The sequence below is a fragment of the Platichthys flesus genome, chromosome 8 (genome assembly GCF_949316205.1).
Source record: "Platichthys flesus chromosome 8, fPlaFle2.1, whole genome shotgun sequence".
NCBI lineage: Eukaryota > Metazoa > Chordata > Actinopteri > Pleuronectiformes > Pleuronectidae > Platichthys > Platichthys flesus.
In genome coordinates, this window is record NC_084952.1 from 17,982,418 (window position 1) to 18,010,134 (window position 27,717).

At 44.8% G+C, this 27,717-nt stretch overlaps 1 protein-coding gene across 1 annotated transcript in view; it reads left to right on the forward strand.

Moving 5' to 3' along the window:
- Positions 1–27,717, forward strand: part of tenm2a (teneurin transmembrane protein 2a) — a 102,968-nt gene that overhangs the window by 27,784 nt on the left and 47,467 nt on the right. Inside the window, exons 2-3 of the mRNA XM_062394358.1 lie at positions 13,326–13,426; positions 20,896–21,127. Of these exons, the coding sequence (XP_062250342.1) occupies positions 13,326–13,426; positions 20,896–21,127 (333 nt within the window). The remainder of the gene's footprint in view (positions 1–13,325; positions 13,427–20,895; positions 21,128–27,717) is intronic.

Here is a 27,717-nt window from a genome sequence, read left to right on the forward strand (position 1 = left end):
GCCATTACAAATTGAGGGAGCAGCTTAGGGTACACCGTGGAGCATCGGATCTGGGGGCGAGCATGGAGCGGCCACACGTGTTCAAGTCCAGCTTGTCTAAAACTTTGACAAATATTTCTGCCACTCTTTCCGACCGTCATCTCTCTTCTGTGCACCCACCCCTGATAAACCCAGAAATGCCATGCAGATAACATTTAAAAAGAAAATGACACTGCTGGAACTGGTAGGAGATATTGTATAAAAAAAAAAAAAAGAGCGAGGCAGAGGAGTTGCGGAAAGGGAGAGAGGCGAGGGAGTGCTGGAGCAGAGAAGAAGTGATGAAAGAGGGGCCCAGGCTCTCTCTTGGTGCTGCGGCGTGATGATCAGTAGAGTCTAATGAAGGTGCAGATGTCCCAACGGAGTCCTGCGCACTCAAGACGACCACTGGGAATGGCAATTAATGCACAGTGTACTGAAGGAAAATGCACACACACGCACACACACACACACACACACACACACACAGGCTGGTGCACACATTCAGACACAGAATTTACATAAAATCTACCAGAGCCCCTCTTGCCATAGACTAAATTCAAAAACTGTATAAACCGTAAATGGTGCATTCAGCCATACCACACTTTTCATCATATTTTCTAATATAAATGGCTACCAGAGAGCAGTATTATGCCCCATTATTCCCCCCCAGCACCAGACAGAATAGCACAGTGCTCAAGTGATTGCCTCTATTGTGCATGTAACCACCCAGAACTCTCAACAACATGCTCCTGATTCTTTCTTTGGATTCACTGCAAGAATCCCTGCTCCCTTGGCTGTAATGCTCTTTATTTCATAAATGCGCCCAATGTGTGTATGCGTGCAGCCGAATCCCCCCCCCCCCCCCCCGCAATGGATCTGTGAGCATAATCGTGTAGATATTTGTATTCCAGTCGCCGTATTGTCATGAGTGGACACTTGACAAAGAGTCGGACTGGGACACGAGGCTCAGGTGGACGGGTCACTGGTGCACTGCGGATTAGCGTTGTTGCAAGTGTGTATATAATGGGGGACGACTACTTTTAGAGCAGGTCGCTGAGGGACCACACTGTTATGTAAAGATGAAAGGATAAACTGCTGAGACAGGAGAGTGCAAAGAAATGGACAGAGTAAGAGATAAAGAAGAGTGTATCTTTACATAGGCCTTTGCGAGTGAATGAGTTTTTGGGTGCGTGTGTGTGCGTTCGTGTGTGTGCGTGCGTGTGCGTGCGTGCGTGCGTGCGTGCGTGCGTGTGTGCGTGTGCGTGTGCGTGTGCGTGTGTGTGTGTGTGTGTGTGTACAAGCCAAACACGGCTGGTGCACCCTCCACTGAGATAAAAACGTCTGCCTCTTTGCCACTGAGACAGCAGCCTAATGGCACTACAAGACTGAAGTTGGCACACATGGTCGGAGAAAGAGGGAGGGATGGAGGTACGTAAAAAGATGGATGGACGACGTCATTATCAGTCTGGCATTTAAACGGCAGGAGGTGGAGAACGGGCCCTCCTCTCTTCTACGTCAAGCAGAAACTTCTCCTTTTTTCTTGTTTGTCCTTCCTTATCCATTGGAAGTACCATGACCTTTGCATATGTCAATTTGATATTCTTCCGCCCCCTCTTCACATCACTCTGCTTTGTGCTGTAGCTACTTGCGGCCCAAGAAAAAATTGAAGTTTTTTTCCAATATCTGAAGCTTCATAAAAAAATGTATGGAAAGCTTTCTTCTGCAGTGCAATCTCTCATTTTCAACAAACCTTCAAACACAAACGTTTCAAGCCAAGGCTGTGGGCCATTGTTGGCCAGGAGAGCCGGCTTTCATTCGTATAATTCCTTTAAAAAGAAGGGTTGACTCTAGTTATTTAGTTTTACCAAGAGCGTGCGGTTTATTACGAGGGATGTAATAAACCATCTGTGAAACATTTCCTCAAAAAAAAAAAAGACACACGCACGCTCACGTACATGCAGTCAGCAGAGGTGCTATCAGTTGTAGTTAAGGAGGAGGGGTCTTAGTTACCTCTAGGTTAATGATCCTCATTAATATGTGCTAATATACCCCAGGTCATGCAGTAATTAAAAATCTCATTCAACGCTCTCAGCTTAAACTGACTGACTTGGCTCCATCCGACAAAGATAAGCATTTAATATTTGTCTCCGAGGTCTGTAGTTCATAGCGAGGGGGTGAGACTAATGGCCTAATGCCGAGCGTTCGACTGGGCTGGTGGCCTCCTCCAGTGCCTAGTAAAGTCTGTTCCTGCCTCTGCTTGGCTGGGCACAACTGTTTATGAGGCGAATAGGTTCTTGCAGGTCGTGCCTTGGAGAGTTGCATCACGTTTGCAAGAGAGTGTTTGTGCAGAGCGGGCCACACAAACAAGCGCTCCCAAATACACACTGAGGCGTGCGCGGAGATGCGCGGCTGCAAGTGAGGTCCATCAGCGTGGGGACTTCCATATTCCTCTGAGTCAGCTGATGTCAGCTGATGCAAGCTGTGTTAATTGTGTGTCCGTGTGACGTTTGTGTCCCGTTGCAGAAAAAAAGAAAAAAGACAGACGAGCAAGTGCATATGTGTTGGGGGTTTGTGTGTAATTTCTGTGGACACAAACAGTGGGCCTCAGAGGCTTATGACTCAGCCTATCCCTGCCTCTCTCACACACACACACACACACACACACACACACACACACACACACATCGACTCATCCACTCAGCCGTCCGTGACCAAAGCGGCAGCTACTTCAAAGGGCCTCGGCATGCATGGTAATCTCCAATCACGTCGCTCTACTCCCCTGTCTGCACCCTGGCAGACACAAATACCCCCTCACGTGGAGGAAGGACGGGAGGCGACGCGCCAGATTTGTGTTACATCTGTGAAAGTGAGGCACAAGTTTGCTCTTATACTCCTGTCATTTCTGTTTGAGCTCGCAATCTGCATGTAATTAACATCTGATTTACCGAGGCGGCGGCTAATAATGCAATCAGTGATTAAGACCGCCTCCCAAGCACATTGCTGCTGATGAGGAGACCGGGAAAGGTGCAGTTCAGCTGAAATCCAAAATGTGAAATTTAAAGAGAAGAAAAATCCCCAAATGTCACTTCCATTCCCCAAGCCCTACTATTAAACTCTAACTGTGAAGGTAATTTGAACACTTATTATGATAAACTTAATAACAACTGATTTATTATGGGGTTCATAATGGAGGAAATGAATCGAAAATAACACGTTGTTATTCACTCAAATTCACCACACCACTCGTCTCTGGTGATATAAAAGATCAAGATGCTCATTAACTCTTCCCACCTATTTAAGATTAAAAAAATAAAATAATTCGTCCTCACACAAACTCAGCTTCATTTCGCACTTGTTTGTTTTTGCCCTCTCACTTCTTCTCTTGTGACTGTGACTGTTATATAACACAGGGTGTTTAACTTTTTTCTTCGTTTTGAGTTAGGGATGTTTCATTTTCAAAACAAAGGGAACCGAGTCGGCTAATTGAACTTCTCCATTTATAATTGTTCCCATATTTAATTGCCCAGAAACCACAGCCCATCCGTTCACATGCTCTGTGGAAGATCCCATTTACTGAGCTGAGAGGTTGTTGTTCAAACTTCAGTGGGTTCATGTTATTAGAGGTCAGAGTATGAAAATAAAAAAGTGTTTAAACAACATCTTGAAACCTCTTTCCAATATTTGCATAATAAGGACGGGAAAAGGATCAGGTGTGAAAAACGTCTAGATATTTTCAAATGTGCACATGAATCATAAAAACATCTACTTGGTAAAAAGAGGCACTTGTGAGTGATGGAAATACAGTTTGCTAGTGACGACATTTAAAAAGATGTAAAGTTCACTTTAAAATCTATTTAGAGCTGAACGTTTAGTGATGTTAATTGGCTTATAAGTTATGACGTCTGAAAGTTGGGAAACATAACTTTTACCAACTTTCTGTCTTGCGATGTCGTTCACGTGAATATTCTCCGACACCCAGTTTTTTCAGACACCACATCAACGCCCGATGAGAAAACCTAATCCGTTAGCTGAGAGGCGGAAGAGGGGCTTTCTCTCGCTTCATTCATTACATTAACATGGCATCACCCTGTGTAATTAGATCGCGCAATGCAAGTCATTTAGTGCTGCTAAACCTTCTCCAAATATGCCAAAAGAAACTGGTGGGATTTCCAAGATTGATTATCATCCAAATCTTAAATATTTCACTCTCATATCATTATCCTAGTTATCGGTATGTAACTTCACTAAGAAACCCCGACCCCTTGAAAAAGGAACGATGAGCCGTTCATTTCTGAAAGAGGAACGGAGCCACAAATTGCTGAGAACCCATCGTTTTAAAGGTGAGAATTACAAATGCATGCTGTGTGCTGCGCCTTTGCGATTCCAGTGGAATCTAACGCCATTATAGTATCTCGTGTGTAGAAGGGAGAGAGGCAGACAATGTGTCCCTTAGATGTCAGGCAATCTGCCTTGATAAATCACATACATCTCTGAGGCAAGGCTGAATCAAGGCTCGGTAAAATTTGTCCCAGCGTGGGGAGACTCACCTTGAGAGAACGCCTGAGCTCAAGGCTCAACAGTGGAGCTAGTTAGAGGGAGCATAACGTGGCGCGCTGTGATTTTTGAGCTCTCTCTTCTTTTTTTTTTTAAATATTTTTTTCTCCTGCTGTTACTATTAATAGCTGCTGCAGAACATCAAAGTGGAGAAGAGGTTTCTCTCAGCAACAGGCCACAGCAAAGACATTATCCACAGGCTCCAAATACGTCAACCCCCTATTGGCTGCTCCGAGTGCAGGCGTCTGCTAATCGTGAACGTCTCACACGCACGTGCACCTCACGTAATGTTACATCACACAAACACACAGAAAAAAAAAGGCTTTATTGGAATAGAGTTTATTTATGAGATTACAATGTAATTGACTGTGACTGCACAAGGTCTTAACTGGAAGGTCCATGCACCCAAAAAGTCCACATCACTTACCGTCTCCCGTTCCTCCCAGGGCGCTTCTTCCCACTGTTCTTTTCTTTCTTTTCATGCTTTACATGGAACTAGATTGTCATAACAACCACAGCATTTTCCGCAATTAATCAGAGCTACATTCAATAAGTGGTCACGTAGGTACCTGTGCATGCGATTTGTAAGTTAGTGTGTGTGTGTGTGTTAACAGAATGTCGCTACATGTGTATTTCTGTATTCTGTGCACTCTCCGTGCTTCTGTTTCTGCAGGCATTTGATTATTGATGACTGACGCTGAGTGACTGTGGGTAATGTGATTTCTGCAGGAGCCTTGTCTCCCAAATGAGGCCTGTTTTAAAATGCAAATGGAGTTTAGTGTTCTTTTTGCAAAATGAAAAAAAAACAACATATCTTTTCTATCTACCAGAATGAAATCATTTGTGTGCGTCGGACATGATTAATAAAGAGATGGTTGCTGGAACTATCAGACTGGACATTTAGGCTGTCACGATTGGGTGTAAACTTTTCATTAAAGCTTCGATGGCTCACACTTAGGTGTTAATTAATGAAGGTGTTTTTAAGAATAAATTAAGTTTGGCAGCCTCGTCTTAGTCTTTTACGAAGCATTATCATTTCTTTATTGAAAAGTTGTTTAAAGTAACTGCAATGGTCTTTTTACATGACAAGCAGGTGACATCTGTTTTAGTGATAGATACAATCAGTGGTGGATATAAGATTTTTCGGGAATCAGGGGCCATTAAGGGGCCACAACTTACACACCGGCACCAATTGTCTATGTACATGAACTATTCCTTATTCACTCAAATGCTAATTTAACAAATTTCTTGTTTCCTGTTAGCTCTATAGCTTTGACCAAAGTCAACATCAGTGAATAAATGTTTTAAAATGCTCCTTGTTCAAACAGATTGTGTACTTCAACAAAGCTTAGAAAATAAACATTCTTAATAAATTCTCATATTTATTGCTAGTAAATGACAAATAAGTTAGAATTTACTTTCTGTAGATCCAAAGCTTCTCGAGCATAGTGCCAGCATGTCTGGGAGTGATTCAGCAGTTTGGCGGATTGGGGGGAAAGCTCTTCCCCAGCGTTACCCCCCCCCCCGCTGATTTAGGATTTTTTTTTCTTTCTTTTTACTTTGCAGCATCTAAGAGCATTCTCCAGTTAGGATAACAGACACAGAGAACCTCCAGACATAATCTAATTCTAAGAAGGTCTTTTTAAAGCTTCAAAGGTTTCTGTCTGTTAATTTGTCTTTTTTTTTGCATTTTCACATTTTCGTGCAAAGACCAAGTACTGTCTCCAGTTAAGACCATGTCCATAAGTCACTTTCAACACTGCCTCTCAAGCAGGAAAATGTTGAGTCTGGTTGGTTCCATAAAATCTACCTCCAGCTCTGTGAAAGGCTTGGATTTGATTTGGGTAAATAGCTTGGCCCAGTAAACCTTTTAAATGCATTTTCAGCATTGTATAATTGCTGTCACTGTATTATTTGAATAACAAATTTGGAAATAATTGGTTGCAATTTTTTTAAACTCCAGCATCTATTTTGTGGCAGAGAAATGACTTAATTTCGTGTGGTTATTGTCCGTCCATTATTATATGTTTTGTGCCCCGAAGTTTAATATGACTTTTTTTTCTGCTGCCATCAAATTGATTCATAAATAGGCATTGGGCAGCTTATTGAAAGTAGCAGCAGCAAAAAAAGGCTTATGTATTATTACAGGTTTCACACACAGGCACACACACAAACACACACACACACACACACACACAAGATAGAAAGACTGATATTCCCCCCTTTGCAGATTCACTCCTATCAGCCGTTACAGAGCATGTTCAGAGGTAATGGAAGGCTGAAAGGATGGGTATCTATCTCTCTGCACCTGGGGTTGAGGGTCCGAGTGTGCTCAAGCGCTTTCTCACGTGCACATGCTTCGGTGTGTGTGTGTGCACTTACGACGCGTCTGCGTGTGTGCTTGCATTTATGTGGGAGAGGGTCGGCTATTTATTTTGATTGTTTTCAATGAGGGTCCAACGTGTAGAATCCATAACAATACCATCAATCCACAGCAGCGGCCACAACATGGATGTAATTTATATGGTAATGCAGCCTCCATGGTTGCCCCAAGTTACGCAGTGGACATCTCCGACAATGGACAGCATGGGCGTGCTGTAGCATCCTAATGCAATGTACAGCCACAGACACACACTCAGAAGTAGCCACGTGCACTTGCACTTCCCGGAAACAGGGAGGCATGTTTCAATCAGCAGATGCAGATAGATGCTGCAGTGCATTATGGGTCAAAAGGTTGAGTGTATTGCTTTGTGTCAGCTGGTGTCTGTCCTCATCCCTGCCACTTGACAGAGGAGTGGAGCAACCTCCTGAGCTCCATGTTGGGATGACTCATAAAAGATGCTCTGTTGGACTTCATGCTGTGCGGTGTACTATCCTACACTGTGACTTAAGGGCTGCTGGTCATGTACCCAGTCACAGCCCTGGGAGGAGTTTGGAGGTTTGTCTCTGTTATTTTGTAGAGCTGTCATAGCAAGGTAAATGGTGAAAACAATGTTTCAATGAGAGAGCCGACGCTTTTGTCCAATTACATCATCTCCTGGCTCATCAAGTTCTGTTGATGTAATGAGTCTTCATTACTCTGCTCTCCACACTGAGAGGAGCTCAGGAGATAATGTTAAGAAGCGACAAATAATTTGGACCTATTAATTCTAATGGCCTCATAGTTATTCAGAATGAAAAAAGCAGTAACAGGTTAAGGTGTTTAATTTGAACATTTCTTGTCTTTTATACATGAAGCATTATAAGTCAATTATTTATTTTAAGTAGTTCTCATAAAACTGGTGAATATTCAAATGTCCTTTTCCAATAAGTCTGGTTTCGGTTCGTTATTTGTTGCTATCGAAACGATGATTGACAGCTGAAACTGACCTACGATTGGACAAGCATCCCCGCAGCTCCTTCCCCTGATCGCTACAGCACAGGCTCCAAATGTGCAAGATGACTGCATTTGTATCTGCAACATTTTAGCTTCATTTCTGGATAGTGGGAGGAAGTGGAGACCTTTCGTCATTCTCTCCATAAATGATGTGGTTAAAACATTCAGCTTATTCCACCGAAAGTGGAAAACTACCTGAGCAACACTGACACGTCGCTTCCATGAAAACGAATGTTCGGTTTAAAATCAATTATGTTGTGGTTTCCAGTTAAACCCTGTAAGTACGTCAAGTGTTGAGCTGTAGTTTTTATCCTGAATGGAACAAACGAAATTTATTAATGAAACGCTGGAATGTAGAACAGCACAATGTGGTGCTGCGAGTCTGTGGAGCACCTTTTTCTCCCCCAGGTGTTTTCTGCCTCAGCTGCCGTGTGTGTGTGTGTGTGTGTGTGTGTGTGTGTGTGTGTGTGTGTGTGTGTGTGTGTGTGTGTGTGTGTGTGTGTGTGTGTGTGTGTGTGTGTGTGTGTGTGTGTGTGTGTGTGTGTGTGTGTGTGTGTGTGTGTGTGTGTGTGTGTGTGTGTGTGTGTGTGTGTGTGTGTGTGTGGGAGATCAGCCTGCTGAGGCAGAGTGCTCCTGTAGTTGGGCAGAGATGGGAGTGATGCAGGCGAGATGAAATGGAGAAAGTGAGCGCAGAGAGATCTGTGGCCCTGAGAGGAACCCAGACACTTTGTTACACATCAAAGTAAAGAGCCACTGATACAATCTTCTCTTTAGGCTGTGAAAGCCCAACTTTATTAATTAGAACACGTCCGTCGAATCATCCTCTCTTCTCCCTTCCTGCTTTACTCCTTTTTATCACACACTTTCTGCAGTGACGCTGATTAGGAAAGAGGAGAGGGGGGGGGGCGGGGGGGGGGGGGATGAACTCAGGCTGTTCCTGGATAGGCTGCCACATCCATTTGTTGCTCACACATGCAGACAACAACAGGTGTGCACGTCGCCACAGTTGAGCTCAATGTGAAATATTAAAAAGGGGTGAATAAGAGGAGGAGGCGAGGTTTTCAGCGAGGGCGGGGGGGAAACAGGAAGAGAGATGAGATTGAGGAGACAGACTGCGCTGTATAGATAAATAGAGAAAAGGGCCCATTGTGTCAGCAGCTGTCATCACTAAATAGCCCTCAGATCACTGTCAGACACACACACACACACACAAATGCACAAAATACTAACACACGCGTACTGACTGACAGCTCCCCCTCAGTCCAACATCTGGGCTGACAGCAGCCAGGGTAATGAGTCTCTGCATGTGCCAGCATGGGTGTCTCGCTTCTTATTCCACCCTCTTTCCCCGCGTACCGCTCATTCAATCATTTCACGTCGCTCTTATCTTGTTCTAAACCACCCCCCTCCCCCCCCTCCCCCTTTTTTGTCGTTATTTTCCGTGATCTTAATAGGAACACGTGCTGATTGACTTCGCAGCAGCCGCCACACGAGCAGCGACTAAATGAGAGTAAAGTTAAGTTGAATGGCGGATTGATGCGGGAGGTTTTTTTTTTTTTCCGTGTTTCTCCAGAGTTGCCATCCAGGTGCACTGTATTTCACATAGAGGTGTGGAGCAACGCAGAGATGAAGAGATGATGAATGGCTCTCGTTAGAGGGGTAATTTGTCTCTCCTTGTCTGACTGGGCTCCAGCTGTCGCTCCATCCCTCGCTCCATCCCTCGCTCCACTCCACTCTCCTCGGCCTGCCACTCCTCACCTCGGCCAGATGGGTGTACGGATGGACGGAGCGAGGGAGAGGAGAAGAGGGTCCCCGACAAGTCAACAGGCAGAATTGTGTCTGATGTGCAACACCATCGCACGGCAAAGGATGGCCTCGTGGAGAAAGAATAGATTATGCAAAGCACATATTGTGTTGATTCAATGGACACGCACAGCAGAGCGACAACAGGCAAAGCTCAAACACTTATATGACTCATCTAGGCAAGTCAAAGCCGGGTGCTCGCGCCACAAACGGCTGATGAAAGTGTTTCTTTTTTTACACTGTAATCCAATCACCGAGAGACCGGGATGCCCGGCTCTTCTCTCTCTCCCCCCCCCCCCCATGATACACTCATTGTCGCGCTAATCAACACTTGTGCAAGAGAAGGGTAGATTGTGAGAGCGGGCGGCGAGGACAGAAGGATTAAGAGATGTATACAGATGGCCGGGGAAGCGGCTGAAGGATGACAACGAGCAAAATCGTCAAGAGAACCACGTGAGCTCATTGCCAAGTCTTTGTTCTAATAACACAAAGCAATTTCCAGTGACCTTTCCTGAAATGTAGCGGGCAGAAATGACTTGAGTTAAGGATGCCCCACAGCATAATTGCTAAGGAGATTAAAGTTCCCTTAATTGCTTTTGGCCAACCAGTGCAATTTTTCCTTTTTTGTAATTAAAGTGATTTAAAATATTAATAACTACAAAGGCGTACACATAACCCTCTCGCGCGCACGGCTCACGCAAACTTTGTACGCATTCAATAAAAACGTACAACTGCAATACAACTATCTTAAATGTGCATCTACAAACACACACACACACACACACACACACACACATACTTTCTATCACCTGCTGTCACCAATCTCCTTATTAAAGGTCTTGCGAAATATGCAAATAACAAGATCCATTCTCTCCATCAACTGAGAGATCCATCGATCATTCATTTAGAGCTACGGCTTTTTTTTTTCTTGGGTCAGTGGCCTATTCCCTCTCTACCTCCCTATTTTTCTCAATTTTCCACTCTTCAGACCCGTCTCATTGTCTCCTTCTCTCCTAATTACCCTCCTCTATTGCTCTCTCCCTCGTTATTTATTGGCAAGAAGTTTTGTCGGCTCATAGCTTCCTGACTGTCCTCTGTTCTCCGTCGTCCCTCCACCTCTCACTCTCACTTTCACCCTCCAATCCCCTGGTTCCCCCCCGTGACCTCGGTGTCTCTGCCCCCCCCCCCCCCCCCCCCCACACACCTCCTCGTCCCTCTCTCCCTGCCTCTCCTCCGTTTCCTTCCTTTCGGCCACAGTTGTTTGCTTTGCCATTGTTTATCCATTTTTCTCTGTTTGCTCTGATGAGATTGACCGGACACACACACACACACACACACACACACACACACACACAGGCACACATACCTAAACAGAAGACAAGGAAGGCATCTCTCTGGGGTGTAGTTAACGTGGGGCCGGGGATCGATCGTAGCTCTGGTTTCCATGACGCAAAGCGCTGAGCTGGAGCAGTTTTGACAGCAGGACGGAGGCATCACTCTGCTTCTGTTTCCATCACGTCTGTTTCCATAAAGCCACATTTAGAGCTGGATTAATGATTCCTTTATTAGAATTTTCCATTGTTAACGCTCTTGATTTTGAACCATACACGCAAGCGTTATCCAGCAGCCATGCCCGTCCGCTTTGTGTTTCTCAGATCACGCCTGCATCGACACTCCCCGCTCCCTGATGTTTACCTGATGCAAGCAGTTTCGCCCGGGCCCCCCCATCTGTCTTTGCCTTTACACCTTCTGATTCCTGTCAGTGCTCTGTGAAGGGAAAGAGAATGCCGTCAAACTGCAATCACGCCACATCTGAATTCTGAAGAGCTGCTGTTGAGAGAAGGAGAAAACGAAATAAATACCGTGATGATGAATGTGCGCCTATCTGGTATTTTTCTTCCAAATTCCCACGGCTTTTCTTTTTGTCTGCCTCCTGTGTTCGTCTCCGTTTTTGGATTCGTGTGAAGAAGTAGCACTAAAGTTGAAGTCCCTCACTGAAAGGCTAAAGGCATTGTAACTTTCTTCAACTGATTTTCAGGTGAAGTTTTCACCGGCGCAATAAGGAATGGATGAAGGTTGTGAAACTATAGACGTACAAGCCTTTTTTAATTTTTTATACTCAGCCTTATATTTCAACTTTGGATGGTGAATGACAAGTTGTGACTGTGGAATGTGGGCTAGAAAAAATAATTACAAAAGGTGTATATGTAAAGCTGTTTAAAGGAAACTTTGCTGGCTAGAGCCAAGGGCTGTCATTTTAAATATGGAAACGGGAGAAAATAAGTTATTATCAGTGTGTCAAAGCGTATTCGGTTTACTTTCTAATTAGCAGTCGTAATAACCTGAGTCCTTCAGTGGATTGGCTGGACTCAGTGGCCTCATTCTCACCATATTGTTGATTGATTGAGCTGCAAATATGGAAGGCGTAATTATTCTATATTTTGAGCCGTCTCTAAATAGAAATTATTAGATGTGTCTTTGTCCTTGATTCCAAACCTTTGGAGAGTAGAGTGAAATCTCTCCATCCCTCTCTTCTCCTTCTCTCTGGTGAATGGGACAGCCTGATTGTGTCCACACATCCCAGGGCTCCCACTATTTAAAGACTTGGCTGTTAACTTTCTTTTGTCTCGCCCATGTAGAGGACAATCGACGTAGGGCCTCTTCTGCCAACTCTATAAGCGTCTGATCCACTGAAATATGAAAATGTTAACAGTCGTGGCTTTGTTTGGTCTGATGTGACCAATATGTTGTGGTGGCAACATATACAATGTAGTTGGAATAGGACTGAGTCAGTTCATGGACTTTAAAGCACTATTGTACTTGTGTTAAAGTATATTTTATCAGTCAGCAGTATCAAGAGCTGGTCACATGTTGTTTTTTTTTTGCAGAAGGGTTAATTTTTTTTTGTCACTCATTCATTTATTGGTCTTTGGTGAATCCCTCTAGTGTCACAAAGCTTTTTGTTCGTATCGAAGCTGCTGTACATTTCTGTTACCAGGCGGCTGTTCCAAAAAGCGAGTTCAGTAAACCTTATATAACCTTCCACAGGTCTTTTCATACAAATCCACATTCAAATGCACTTTTAAATTTGTAGTAAAATTATATTAAAATCCAGACCACATAGCAGCACAATATTCTAGTTTGTTTAGATGTAAATGTCACAAAACACACTTGTTAACATCCATCCAAATAACGTTTTGGTGACAGTCATCAATCAGTGTTTGGATGGAGGCAGAAATCTTTCTGAAATCAAATTAAACCAAAACTTTATGCGTGGCTACAGAAACCTGTTAGTTGAGAGAATATGTCTAAATGTGAGGTGTGTACCTCGACCTTTCAGAGACTCAGTGCCTCAGTGAACGTGCTTCTTGGAACAAGCCCCTGCATCACTGTCAGTCATGGCCATCTGTTTTGTCTAACGCCTCCCCCCCCTCCCTTCCTCCCTCTCTCTCTCCCTCCATCCTCCAGGTCGCCCACTCCCTCCGACCTCTTCCTCCTCCCTGCTCCCTCCATCCCTCCCGTCCTCCTCCTCCGCCCCCCACCACCCCTCTCCCGGCCCCTGTCCGCCCTTCAGGGAGTGCCAGGTGCCCCTGCTGGAGAATAACTCCACCCACTCCCACCTGGAGCCCCACCCTGAGGACTCGTACCTGCTCCGGGCGCAGCCCTCGTCCACAGGTAAGCGGGAGACCAGTCCACTCATCCGCACCCCTTTTATCCTGTCATTCATTTTATGTGTGGGTCATCCATCACCTGAGTCACTGCGTTGCATTACTTCATCATTTGTCCATTTCCTGATCTGATTTAGTGTCTGCTCGGTAAAATGCCAAGAAATCCTGCGCTTTAATTTAATGTCACATCTCGTTTGCTAAGCCATTTTGTTCCTGCCTCTGTTTTTTGCATTCCTACAAAGTCAGCATTTGTTTTCAGGGCAGGGAAGTGAATCAACTAAACAAACACATTTTACATGTATGAATAGTACGAGATTATAATTATTATGGTTTTATTTAGGGGAATAAATCATTTGATTGTGATTGGTCACACATTTTTAAGGGTGACTAATAACTAAATATATGTTGAATAAATGTGTAATTTTATAATTTTGTATGAATCCCATTTTAGTAAAAGCTGGTTTTAAGCAGCCTATCGGTGATTTTGTTAATGGATTACACTCTCAATGTAGCCCTTCCACCTTTGTCAAGTTTTGCCAGAAAAAAATGATGCTAGTGAAAGCCACCCCTTCACTCTGCAGTGCGCACAATGGTTGACAGTGAGTAGGTGTGTTTGTGCTCATTTTCCATATGACATTAATAATCCAGCGGAAAGTGAAAGGTAAGGGGATAATGAATTTTAAGTGCCAGCAGGAGGATCAGCGTAGCAAAGACAAACTAGTTAGTTTCCTTGGCTCTTAGCCTCCTCTTTCATCATTGGATGTTCTCCTGTTGGCTGTTAGAGGCCCGGTGTGCTTGTATCAGCACCTCGCAACTATTCTCCTCGCCCATATCAACACAAACGCACACATTAACACAATCATCTGCGGTGATGAGGGTATTCATCGGCGTACACATTTGTTCTCAACAATTAGCTACTGTGGGCCATCTCTCTACGCACGTATACCTCTCTGCCGCTCCTTCCCGCTCCTCCCCTGTTTCTCCTCATTCCTCTGTGCATCTGCACTTGTAATCAGCAGATATATTTAGCAGAGGCCTGATGGGAGGGAGAGGGGTGGGCAGAGAAGTCCTAATGTGATTTTTGGTGGAATACAATCTATTGTTAATGGCGTTAGGCTCTCCTTTGATCCAGTATAAATCTTCATTAGGGAAGGCCCGGGTCCCAGGTTCAAGAGCAACGTGATTAGGAGGCTTTTAAAATGACGTTACATCAGCCTCCTAATTGGTTTACTGTTTGCTGGGGCAACATCAATCATTAGCCCAGTAACCACACAGCAAATAAATTCACTCTGCCACTGACACCCTAATGGCAGACACTGGCAAAGAGGGAGAGTGAGGCTCACAGGCACACGCTCTCTTTCTCTCATTCCTGCTCGCGATTATACACCCACACTTTCTGTTCCAGGGCTTCTTTCAGTCTCTGCTGAGCATGTACACACAGAGCCGGCGAGCGAGAGAGACAAAGAGAGAAGGAAAAAACAACAGAGGCAGAAAGAGGCGCAAAGAAGCAAATGGGTTGCAGAGATAGAGAAAAGCCAAACTTTGACTTTTGAAGTTGTTTAATGAGATATCCTGCATAAAAAAATCTAAAAGTAATAAAAAAAAAAAAACACACATCCAAAGAACACCAGGCATTTAAAAATAGATAGAACGTGTCTGATAAGGGCAGCCAAGACCAAGAGACATAGGGCGTCAAAGACATACGAAATAAAAAAAAGAAGGGGTAAAGCTGTGGGGGGCTTCGGGGGTGAAAGAGAGATATTTGGATGGAGGGAGAACAACATTGAGACAGAATTGCAAATTGCCACATTTCCCAGCCAGGACTGATGATCTAATGGGTACGGAGGGAGTCCTTGGCTTTGGGCGTCCATTAAAACCGACCTAAATGAGTTTAGAGTGGCAGACTGGCACTTCATGAGCGCATCCTGGCATGCAGGAAGACAAAGGAACGGCTGCGAGCAAATACAACACCTAAAACCGGCAACCCTGTCTGCATGTGCCGCGAGTGCGCTCGCCTGTCTGGATGTGTGTGTGTGTGTGTTTTGAGGGTTCCTGTCGAGAGTGGACGCTGGGCAGGAAATGAGTCTTACCAAGTCAGGCAGAAACTGACCACAGTGAGATAATCCTCAGGAAGCTGCATGCTGTTTGTTTGTACGTGTGTGTGTGTGTGTGTGTGTGTGTGTGTGTGTGTGTGTGTGTGTGTGTGTGTGTGTGTGTGTGTGTGTGTGTGTGTGTGTGTGTGTGTGTGTGTGTGTGTGTGTGTGTGTGTGTGTGTGTGTGTGTGTGTGTGTGCGTGTTTGCAAGAGAGAGTGTGTGTTCTTGTAAAGTAGTCCACCATTACCTAAGCTACCAGGTGGACAGACATGACTTGTGTTCCTAGTGAAGCGTGACAGGTGAATGGGAACCGAACGCTGTTGCCGAGGATTGGCTGGGAATTGGGTGTGCGTGTGTTTACGTGGGAATACTGTCTGGCTCGGAGCACCTGTCTGGGAAAGCTCCCCCGGAACGACAGGAGAGCTGAGCCGGCCAAACGAAGCGTGGCAGATCGCTCCTGGAAAGAGCTAGCATTAGCGCAGTCTCTGGCCATTCATTATGCATGGGGAATGCTACGCTATTTTTAGCCCGAGAGCCTCTTCTAAAGTGGCTGGCTATCCGCTGCCAGGGAAGCCACGTCAAGTCACTGCCGCAACAATGAATGTTTAATGGCTTTGTTGAAACAAATCCACAGAAACAAAGGCACGACAAAGATGCGTCCCCTTCTTCTTCGGCGTTCATTTTATGTCTCTTAATGGTGCTTATGTAAGTGTGACATTTGCATAACAGTGGGATGATTAGTGTGTGTGTTTGTGCGTGTGCACGCTTGCATGTGGGTGAAATGCCCACATGCATTTTGCTTATGGAGACTGTTTGTTTTTGGCTGAATCTGAAGACTCTTCTCTGGCGGATTATTGCCTCCTAATTAGACAGAGATGACTAGCCAAGGCAGAGGCGGTGCATGCGTGTGTCTGTGTGTGTGTCTGTCTAAATGATTGTCTTAACATTGTGTTTGCGTGTGCGTGTGCGTGTGTGTGTGTGTGCCTCGTAGTTTCACCTCAAGCTTTCCTTCCATTGTGCTCAGCCTCTGAGGTCTGAGAAGAATGACAAATGAGGAGCATGTGACAGTCAGGGACAGAGGACATACTGTATGAACCAGGGGGCACATGGGAATACCACCTCAAAGCACGGAGAGCATAGCAATTAGCTCAGAGAGAAGGTGCATGGGAAACAGCGCAGGGTGCCACTGTGACAGAACCACTGGAGATATGGGGCGTGAAATAAAGAGATGGAGCGACAGAGGAGGTGAGAAGGACAGAACGAGGGTTGAAGGCTGAGCGCTGCAATGATCCCGTTTTAACTGCTGAATGGGCATTTGAGCAGGCCTACACACACACACACACGCACGCAGACACACACACACACTCACACTCACACACGTAGATGTACACCCTGCCCAGTGACTTTTCCTTCTTAACCACAGAAAATGTCAATAAACAGTTTTCCCATTCAGGGCTACAAAACAAATGGCCTTATTGGTCGCTTCCTGCTGCCAGTTGACCACACACACTGTGAGATTAATATGGTGTGGCGAGGTCCTACCTCTCACGGTGTGTGTGTGTGTGTTTGTGTGTGTGTATAGCGTGCAGCAGGTTAGCACACAGGCTCATGCTTCCATTCTGAATGAGGCTCCTTTGAATTGGCGAGCATTATAAACTTCCAGGGATTAGCCTGGGCCAAACCTTCCAGCTTACAGCTATAGTCCCCCTCACTCCACTCACAGTCCCCCTCTCTCCAGTCACGGGGGAGCTTGGACAGAGTAAAGTGGGTCAGGGCTTCAGCAGCAGCAGTAGGAAGGGCTGCAAGCTCCTCACCACACACACACAAAAAGGTGGCCTTGGAAAAGACACAGAGCTGTTGAGAGGATCTGTTCATGATCACTGTTTACTCACACTGGCGAGCATAAGAGAAAGGAAATAAAGGAGAAAAAGATGAAGTGGAATAAAATGTGATCTGCTTGGCTGCACCCTAATTGCTCTGTTTCCTGGCCGCTTGTTTTGTCTTTTATCAGACCGAGTCCCCTAGTAAAACGGTTGTTCCTATTAGCCTACCTGCGGGTTGTAGTTTAGCGACCAGACAATTCATCTGACTAGGTCCCCTATCTTAATTGATGGGCCCATTTACCTCCAGCATACTTGTTACCGTGCACTCCCTCTGTTCCAATGGTGAGTGAGATTTGTGTTTCTGTGGCCGGAGTGGTGGCTTTCTCTTTTTTATTTCCAGGAGTTCTCTGTTTGAATGAAAAGAAACAGCCTTGTACCTCAGCCTCGCTGCAGTCACCACTTTTCAATATGTTAGCGATTTCTAAGCATTCTTTTCATGGACTAGAAGTAAGTGTGTTTGAGAATGGATTTCTTCAGCATCATGTGCTGGAGCAGAATAATAAAGTAATAATAAAAACTGGAATGATATAAGAAATTGACTCAGACCATAAAAATGTTGCATCATGTCAAAGAGATTTTTTAAAACTCTATTTAATGGCAACTTTTGGAAGAATAAAATGTATATCTTTTTTTAAAGCTTTTATTTGTGCACCATGTTTTAAACAATAACAAGGCAATTGCACGTCAATAATATTATATAAATATTGATCCAATGAAGATGCGTCACATTTCAGTTTAGCGAACATGACAACGCTGGTGGCCCCAGAGTGCGATATGAAGAGTAAATAAATAGAATCACAGGCAACGTATTTATCAGGATTTCCATTTTTCTGACATTCTCTGGTGACATGTAATAGAATTTGCAGCTAGATTAAAGATAATAAGATTTTCATATTTTTCTTTGTAGGGCAATGTGAAACATTTTTATTACAAAATCAAGCCGATGTGAGTCTGAAACAGTGGAGGACAAGACTGAGTCCCTGTGTAACAGCGTAGTAGCTCGATTGCTGAACAATGCAGCCTTTCCCCAGAGGTGCCCACACACAGCTGCACTGGTTCATGGAAAACTAGGGCTATATAACTACATAGTCCTCTTCCATACAAGGTGTGCCATATATTATTCAGCTGAATTTGAACGAAAAAAAACTCTTCAATATTTATAGCTGGAAAGTGAACAAAGGCAAAAGGCTTGCGTTTTTGTACGCAGATTTAAACATAGCAGACAGCGGGATTGTGTGTGAACATGGGGGTGCCTGAATTCATTCTTTGAATCACTCCGTCTGGGTACATGCCTGCATGTGTTCGTGCAAAGCTTGCTTTTTCCCCCCCGTTATATTGCTCTGTGTAGTGGGTACCATGCTCGAGCTAGATAAAAGTACTTATGCAGATAAGGTGCAGCAGGAGCTATTTCACGTATAAAGGGACATTGTAGGGAGGGGAAGTCAAGTAAAATGTATTTTTAAAATGCTTCTAACACACACGGTTTATCTCAAAGTGCTTGCGTCTCGGCGAAGGACAAAAAAAAATGTAAATAAAACCAAGATGAAAGAGAAGGAAACAATCCTCGGGAAGAAATGATACAAGGGAGGAGGAGGAAGACGAGAAAGAAACTTCTCTGCATACTTAAATATCAATTTCCACTCTGCATGTGTGGTGTCAGACTTTGGCTTTTCCTGCAGGTGTTTGACTGCATGTATGTTTGAATATGCAAGTGTGTGTGTGTCTGTCTGTGTGTGTGAGCGTGCGTGCGTGCATGCAGGCCTGTGTGTCTGTTTCTCCCAAGAGCATCTTTGCATGTGCAAACAGATGTTTTGTGTCTCTCCCGAGCAGCAGAGGTCAGGCCCCCTCCATCTTTCTCTCGTCTCCTTCCCATCTTCCCCTGTTCTCTTCTTTCACAAGCATCTGTTCTTCTCGGCCGCGTGGGTGACACCTGCGCCCCAGCGGCGGCTCTGCAGAATCAGGTCACCTTACAAACTGGTCGCCATTATAGCTGGAATTGTAAGGGAGCACGCGCCCCCCTGTCTGATCTGAACACACCCATCCTTGAGAGGGGGGATGAGATAGAGGGATGTTTAATTAGCATGCAAGGACACAAAGTGTTATACACACATTTTATTCCGGGGACAATTTAGCTGCTATGTGCAAATATTCTCTATTTTGACTTCATGTTTGTGTGTGTATGTGAGTGAATCTTTTATCACTTATGCCTCCTAGGAATGTTTTGAATGATAAATATCAGAGCAAACAGGAGAATGTGACGCAGCCACTCGTCTCTCCACTTCTCACTCGCTATATATATTCGTGTCTCATTCAAAAAGGAGCCGACAAAAGGAGGACGAGTTTGATCGCGCAGCTTTTACAAAGCAGTTGCTTTTGTTCTGCTCACCCCAGCACGTATGTGGGCATATGGGCGCTTACGCCATCCTTTGATCAGGACGAGGAAGGCAATGTGCAAACAAACACAATCATTGTATTCCGCGCTTAGATATGTAAATTAATGATGAAAGTGTATTGTGTAGTGCTGTCAAATGAAAACAAAAAAGCCAACGGGGCTGTAGAGCCAGGATTCAAAGCCAAATGTAACATCAATGACTCTGTGTTTTGTCATAACATGAACACTGTGATTCATTCGGCTTTAGAGTAAAGCTGTGGACAGTTTGTCAGGACACGTGAGGTTATTATACATTTTTTATTAAACATGTGTTTTTTAATCAGCTGTGTATTGAGGACTTGCACGTGTCACAGAGAGCAGGTCACTGCACAATAAGTGATGCACCTTTGTCGAGCTCTCCCATACTGCATCGTAGGTGGTTTATTGATTTTTCCTGTAGGAACCCGCACACACACACACACACACACACACACCCTATATCAGACTCAGAAAGAGAGAGAGAGAGAATTAGAAAGGCGATGTGTGAATGGGTGTTCTTGTCATGCAGGTTTGTTTTTTTAGCTCTCTCACTCAGCAGTCCATTAGCTCAGTGTTGGAGCGGCTGGTATTGGATTCTAGCTGACATGTTCTCCCAAGTCCAGGAGCAAGCAGGCTATGCTGAGTGCTCTAATATTCCATTCTTTCTCCCTCATACATGCACACACACACACACACAAACACAAAGTTATAGCTGTGAATGAGAAAACAGGAAAGTAAGAGTGAACGTGAAAGAGGGACTGCCATGGAGAACCTGCCTAAAAGTACGGACGAAACAGAAAATGTGAAACGATGGGGAAGTGGGATCATCAGATTTCATGATTTCACACTAAAATAAATTATCGATCATTTGAAAAATATGACACCCGCTCTGAACCAAATGATCGCTGACTCAAAAGAAGCGCATGAAAGGATGTTGATGAGGTTTTACTGTGAAATAAACCTGAATTGTCCTCAGGCCCAACGTGTCTCTTCTACTTTTAATCGTTGTGGAATGACTCTCGATCTGGAACCTCCTTTATTGTGAAAGTGTGGCTCTTAAATAGCTCTCTTGCTCTTGTTTTCTTCCAGGGGCTGCCAACCACCACAGTCAGTCCACACTACGGCCTCCACTGCCCCCTCCGCACAACCACCACACCTTATCCCACCAGTCTGCCAACAGCCTGAACAGAAACACGCTTAGAGGGGGCCGCAACCCCATTCATGCACCTGCCCCGGGCACTGGAGATGGGCCGACAACCCCTGAGTCAGTCCAGCTACAAGACAGCTGGGTGCTCAACAGTAACGTCCCGCTGGAGACCAGGTAAGAGGGAAATGTGTTTCCTTTTCATTCCTCCCTGTTCTTTACAGTTGACAGGTTTTACCTGATGCTGATGTCGGGAGGCACTTATAGTACACACAGCAGTGGACAGATCAATAGGAAGGAATTGAAAGGTCAGAGCCACGCTGCTTCAACATCATTCCTGTGAGCACACTGATGGCGTCAGAGAGGAATGCGAGGAGAGGCAATACGAGCGAAGAAGATGCTTCCCCCGATGCTATGAAAAAATTGCCATCTCACTCAAAAGCCAGTTACTATCCGAGGAACATATCAATGTTTGTTTTAAGTAGCAAGAAACATAATTTCGTCCCCAAATGTCCTTTTAAAATACAAAATGCTGTTCCAGGAACAACATAGGAACCATAGGTGCCATGTTTTCATTCTGATTGAAATTAGTGTAGACCATAATTTAAGGAATCGTAATAACAATAATAATACACTTTATTTGTATCGCAACGGTCATAAAATACATGCAGCTCAAACTGCTTTACATACAATATAGATCCAAACAAAAACATGTTCATAAAAATACAAACATATTCAAATTACATTTAAAATAAAAGGAAATAAAAATAAGGAAATAAATAAATTAACATTAAAAAAATGCATAAAAACTGAGAAAAAAGAAAGTGATTAAAATTACAAAAGCGCAGGAGTGTGGGAAGGTGCAAGATCTAGTTAATAGTCGAGTTAAGTAAACTCTACATGAAAGCCCCACACATAACTTTGATTGCACAGGCGAATCCTCATTATTTCATAATTTCACTCTAATTAACTGTCCTGGTTTTGATATTTTGCTCTAATTAATGCTGGTTTGACCACGCTCTAAGTTATGTTATTTGTTAATTTACACCCCCCAAATGTGATGTTTTTTTTTGTACAAAAAAACATCACAGATTTTATAAATTTCATATTAATTCAAGGCCATGACTCGTATCATGATTGCCTGGATCAGGAGGATAAAGTTATGAAACATGATTTGTTCAACTGATTTGTGCCAGCATTATTTTAGCACACACCGTGTCATTTGCTGTGGATTCATCTTATAGACAAAAGCTTCACTTTTCAGTTGACTGAGCAAACATAATACTGCCGAATATCACGCAAACAGTGTCACTCAGCATCTCGTGTCCATCATTCTCAGCAAATATGAGCCCCCTAACCAAAATAAATTTGCTCTCAGCCACTGATTTACAAAAGTGCACTCCTGGAATGCCGTCTCTAGCTCGTCTTCAAGCATGACACTTAGAAAAAGCTGCCAAGTGTCAAAGTTTTTATGCGTGCGTCCTGGAGTGAGGGAGCAGGAAATACAAATCATTTCACACTACCTACTCTTTCTCTTTTGCCGGTACACAAAGAGCATTTACCAGGCCAACAGAGCATTCATGCAGGGTATTACTATTCATGAGGCCTGCAGTGTGAGAGACACTGCATACATGCATGCTAGCATGCACACACTCACTCTGTGAGCATTTACTCTGCAAGCTGTAGTTGTGTTTCTCCTGCTGGGCGCTGGGGCTTCCAGCTCTGACAGTCCCGGATAAGCTCCCCAGAGTGACAGCCCTCAGCAGTATTTATGAGGCCTTGCCATGTTTAATTCAGCCCCACTGATCTCAACCTGTGCTTATGCATGGCACCGGTATGTAAGATAGGTTAGAGGAAATGTGGTGTTAATTTTCCACCAGTAATTGCTTATCTAGACCTATGTTGCCATGGTGACACATGTGCCGTAATGCGAGAGGGATTTTTGTGACTTCTGTTGTTGCAAACGATGCTGAAAATACATTTATAAATCCCATAGACTGTGTTGCCACACACACACACACAGACTCACACATACTATTTTCCCCTCTGCGGTGCCAGTATTTGGTTGTGTTCAGGTGGTGGGGCTGCGCATGGCTCAGAGCCTGTTGCAGTGAATGAAGCCCGGAGCAGCACACAGACTTTCCAGCACCACCCTCCAGCCCAGATTGGACACTCCTCTCCGGTCCTCGATGGCAGAGACTGGGTGGGCTGGCTGGAGCTACTGGAGCTTGTGACTGGGTACGAGCCAGGCAGGCAGAGCCAGAGAGTCACACCATCACGCTGGCAAGGGTCGTCCACCATCTCATTATAACCGGCAGCTAGGAGATGATGAGCACACGTGTGCATGTGAGGGAGGGAGTGTGGTTATGAACATTTGTGTGTATGTTTGCATCCAGGTGTGTGTGCTCTTTATGACTGACTGCTCCCCACTGTAATCATATGTAAATCTTGGCATTTGTTGTCCAGTTGTTACAGTAAATGTGTGTGTGCACATGTGTGTGTGTTTTGCCTTGACCAAATAGTGTGACAGTGCTGAGAGGATGAAGATTGATCACCTAAGAACACCCCAGGGCTTGGATGACTGGCAGAGAAAGAGAGAGATAGAAACAGACGGGAGAGGGGGGTTTGATATAGCAGAGAAATATAACACAGGAGAGCAAGAGAAGGGGGAAATGGAAAGGAATGGTTTACGGTAGAGGAGGGAGAGATAAAGAGGGAGAGAGGGAAGGGAATGGCGAGAGGTGGTGATTGAAGGAGATTGTTTTGTGTGGAGTGTGTGTGAGAGAAGATAGAAAAGCAGAGGAGGGAGATTGGGCCCCGCAGAACTCGGATACATTAACCAGTGTGAGATAAATGACTTTAGATGGCTGGTGCCACTCAGTGTCTGCGTGTGCTCGTGTGTGTGTGTGTGCCTGTGCTAGTAACTGAGGGAGAGGGGGAAAAAAATGTATTTCTCCATGTGCATGCGAGGGCAGATGTGTTCACATGTGTTTTGGGACTCTGCGAGAAAGCACCTGATTTCCAATCGGTCCCTGGGAGCCTCCTAGCTACCTGAAGCCGGTTTCAATCTCCCTGTGTAATCGCAGGACATTCCCCTGCAACCCCGGCTCGCTCCGCTGTGGGCCACAACTCTAGCAGAGAAATAAGATCACCGAGAGGGCCGCGGCATCTCAATTTATCTGGAAGGTGCAGTGGAGGGTGGGGAGGCACGGTGCGGGTACCTTGGGTTACTTTCAAATGCATTACTGCGGGGACACATTAGAGGATGTTACATGTGGAAACAGCAGGGGGTGGGGGGGGGAGAGAACAAGACAGAGCAGTGAGAATAGATATATGCACAAGAACCAAGGCGACATGCATATGAGAACTATGTAATATCATGCATGGTTTATTAATGACATGATCTTGCATTCATAGGGTATGTTCTGCAAACATGAAATCCAATACCTAATAGTATTATGCAGAACCACTACTCTGCTACCCTAAATAACCTCTCTTTTCTGCTTTGAAATTGTAACCAGTAATAAAATGCTGACTTTGCCTTGTTTGGACTGAGGAGTAGTTGGATCTTAGCAAGCAAAAAAAAAAATGTTTGCCCCCCGAATAAATGGAAGGCATAGTTCAGCTCATAAAGGTGGAAGAAGCCAAAGCATCTCGATCTCATGATTTATTTTTTTTTTGCAACTGGCTCAGGCCATCAATGCATCTGCTCTTCTCTGTATATCTTCAGACCCAAACTGACAATCATTTTTATTTAGTTATTATTCCAGGTATTTCCTATTTCCTAATGTCATGATTGACAGCTGAGACCCACAATGGATCTGCGGCATGTGTATCCGCAGGACCTCGCCAGCGCGGCTCCGTCCACGATCCCTCCTGCGCAGACTGCAGCTCCCACAGACTTTATTTTGACTTCATCTTTATAAACAGTCTATGAGTCAAGTCCACAGTGAACCGAACCGACCCAGCTCCGCTTAAGTTGATTCTCAAATGTGTGTGGGAAGTGATCATTTCCCCAACTCCTACCTCCTGTCCGGGCAAAGTCACTGATCATCGAGTTCAGCTGGATAGCAGTGTGATTATGAACGTTAAACTGATTTGAATTCAATACAGACTCTAATTGTTGAAACGATTCCAACCAAAATAACTTCTGCCGATGTCCCAACATGCTGCTCTGATTCATTACTTTGTAGCGAGCGTGCATTGGGATCAATCAATCACTTAACGCTGCGTTGAATCAGACTGACACATCCCATCTATTTGATGATGGCTTAAACAGTCGCCTCACTCGTGAATGTGTGCCTTTTGCCGTGTGATGAGGCACAACTGCTTCATAAGCCTAATACTACATTTAATTAAACTGTGATTAGCAGAGACATCTTTTATTCAGGTAAGTTGGGCCACCTCAACTTTAAAAGACTGTGGGAAAATCCTGGAAAACGTAAAAAATATCAATTAAATGTCATGTGAAAGATTGAGAAAGGTCTTTTCCCTGAAATCGCCAACAATTTTTTTTTACTTACTGCTCATCATATTTAGTTATAAAACAGTTTGGTTTTTATCTGCTGTTGTTTTTGATATATTCACCTTTGGACACCTGATACCACCTCAATGCAACATTTCCTCTAATATGTGAAACATCTCAGGGGCTTTTTTCCCCTTAGAAAGAAATCAAACCACTGAGTACTTGAGTACTTTATTTGATGCCGTCCATTGTTCTTGCCTTTTACAAACATCATGCAGGCTCCAAATGTTTCCATGTTCTTCTTCAAAGCAACACTCGGCAAACAAATGCCCATTATACTGCATCCATCTGCCGATTATTGTTTCCCATCTATTGTAGCACAGAAGAATTCTCATGAGCGTCCTCCGCTCCCGGAGCCCTTTGTTTCATCCGCAGATCTGACCGTTTTCCAGTCACCGCCCCATACAGAGCCGACCTCTGTTAATTGTTCCCTCTACCTGTGATGATGACTCTCAGAGTGCTATCCTAAGCAGCCACATGTTTACTGGGGGATGAGAAAATGAAGGCTTTGTGCATGTGCGCTTCCGAAAGTGTGTGTGCGTGTGTGCTCGCATTCGCTCAAGGGGAATGCGAGCTTTGACTTCCTGCTAATTACCCAGCATGCTCTCTGTTCTGTGGTTAATTGTCCAGGCCCTCTCCTATCTCAATGGGGAACAGGGGTTGGAATGAAGTGAAAACACATCCTCCCTTCCTCGCTCTGGCTCTCCTCTAATCTGCGGCTTCCTTCTCCATCATTCTCCCGTCCGTCCCTCATGTCACTTCCTCCCTCTATGAGGATGCAAATGAAATGTTCGGTAAACTAACGTACAGGGCAATCTCGTCAAAGAGAGCCCCCATCATTTATTATTTTTTCCGCACGGGTGGTCGCCTCTGTCTGAATGTGTGCAAATGTGTGTCAGTGTGTGAGTTAGTGCCCGCTCGTGGATGTATGACAGTGAGGTAGCAATGGTGAGATGTGGTGGTGTGTGGGGGGGGGGGGGGGGCTGCTGGCAGCTCAAGAGTAGAAGGGGGTGAGTGTGTGTCCCTGTCAGTTTTCTCTAATTATGTGAGACGTTTCCATGCTGGACCACTGTCAAAAAAGAAACACATATTCTCACACACACACACACACACACACACACGCACTGAGACACACATCCACGCAAACACACACACACAACCCAGCCTAATGATACAGAGTTGTGATTGCCGGCTGCCTGCTATGATAGAACCCCTCCATAGTCCTCCGCAACATAAATCAATGTCAATTACCTCCCCAGAGCACATTAGACACTCTCCATTCCTAGTCGTAATTAGTATGGCCCGTAGACATATTCCCATCCCACACCAAGCTCGCTGTGGAGCCTCTGCACACAAACAACAAGGCCAGCCACTGAAATGCATTCAAATGCATACCAGCACAACAGATCACATACATTGTGGTGCGCTGAATGCAAGTCATTCACCAGCTCACCCTGCGTTTGCACACACACACACACACACACACACACACACACACATGCACGCATTAGGGGCATTGAAATTAATTACCGCTGGCCTTGCCATCACAGGGTGCGACAACGGCTGTGAAAATGAGTAGAAGCAGAGACGCATGCTGGCTGACCTTGGGCTTTGTGTTTGTGCCTATACACATGCAAGCCATGCATTTGAAAGCGTGTAGCTTTATGCATGCATATTGAAATTGATGGCCGTGACAGTGAGAGCGTGGTATTTTTAGACAATAACCTCATATTTCTTCGAATGGCATCGCCGCGCGTTCTTTCACCCTCTATCCATCTTCTTATTTTTCTCGGGTCTTCTCTCTCTCCGGTTTTCCTTGGTGTCACACGGCGAACCTGACAGGTAAAGGGGGAGGAAGGAGGAGAGAAAAGGAAAGAAAAAGAGGAAGACTCAAGCAGGATACCGATCCAACCATCAGGGGCATAAGATGATGAGAGAGAACAAGAGGAGAGACAGAGAAGGGACAGTCTGAATAATTGATAAAGAGCGGAACGGCACTCCCAAACCGAGTCTTTATGCTCTGAGCACATCACCTGTTTTCTGCTGGCGAGCAGACGCATGAACAGACATGCTGTCATGAAGCAGCAGTCATTAGAGATATCAAAGGGACTGTAGACTGTACAGCACGGGGGATTTATTTAAACAGAACTCATCAGAGGCAGCTACAGCAGCAGGTTAGAACTGGTCACACTAGTCTAGTGGGAAGAGAAGAGACAGCAGGCCCTGAGTACGCACTTGAACG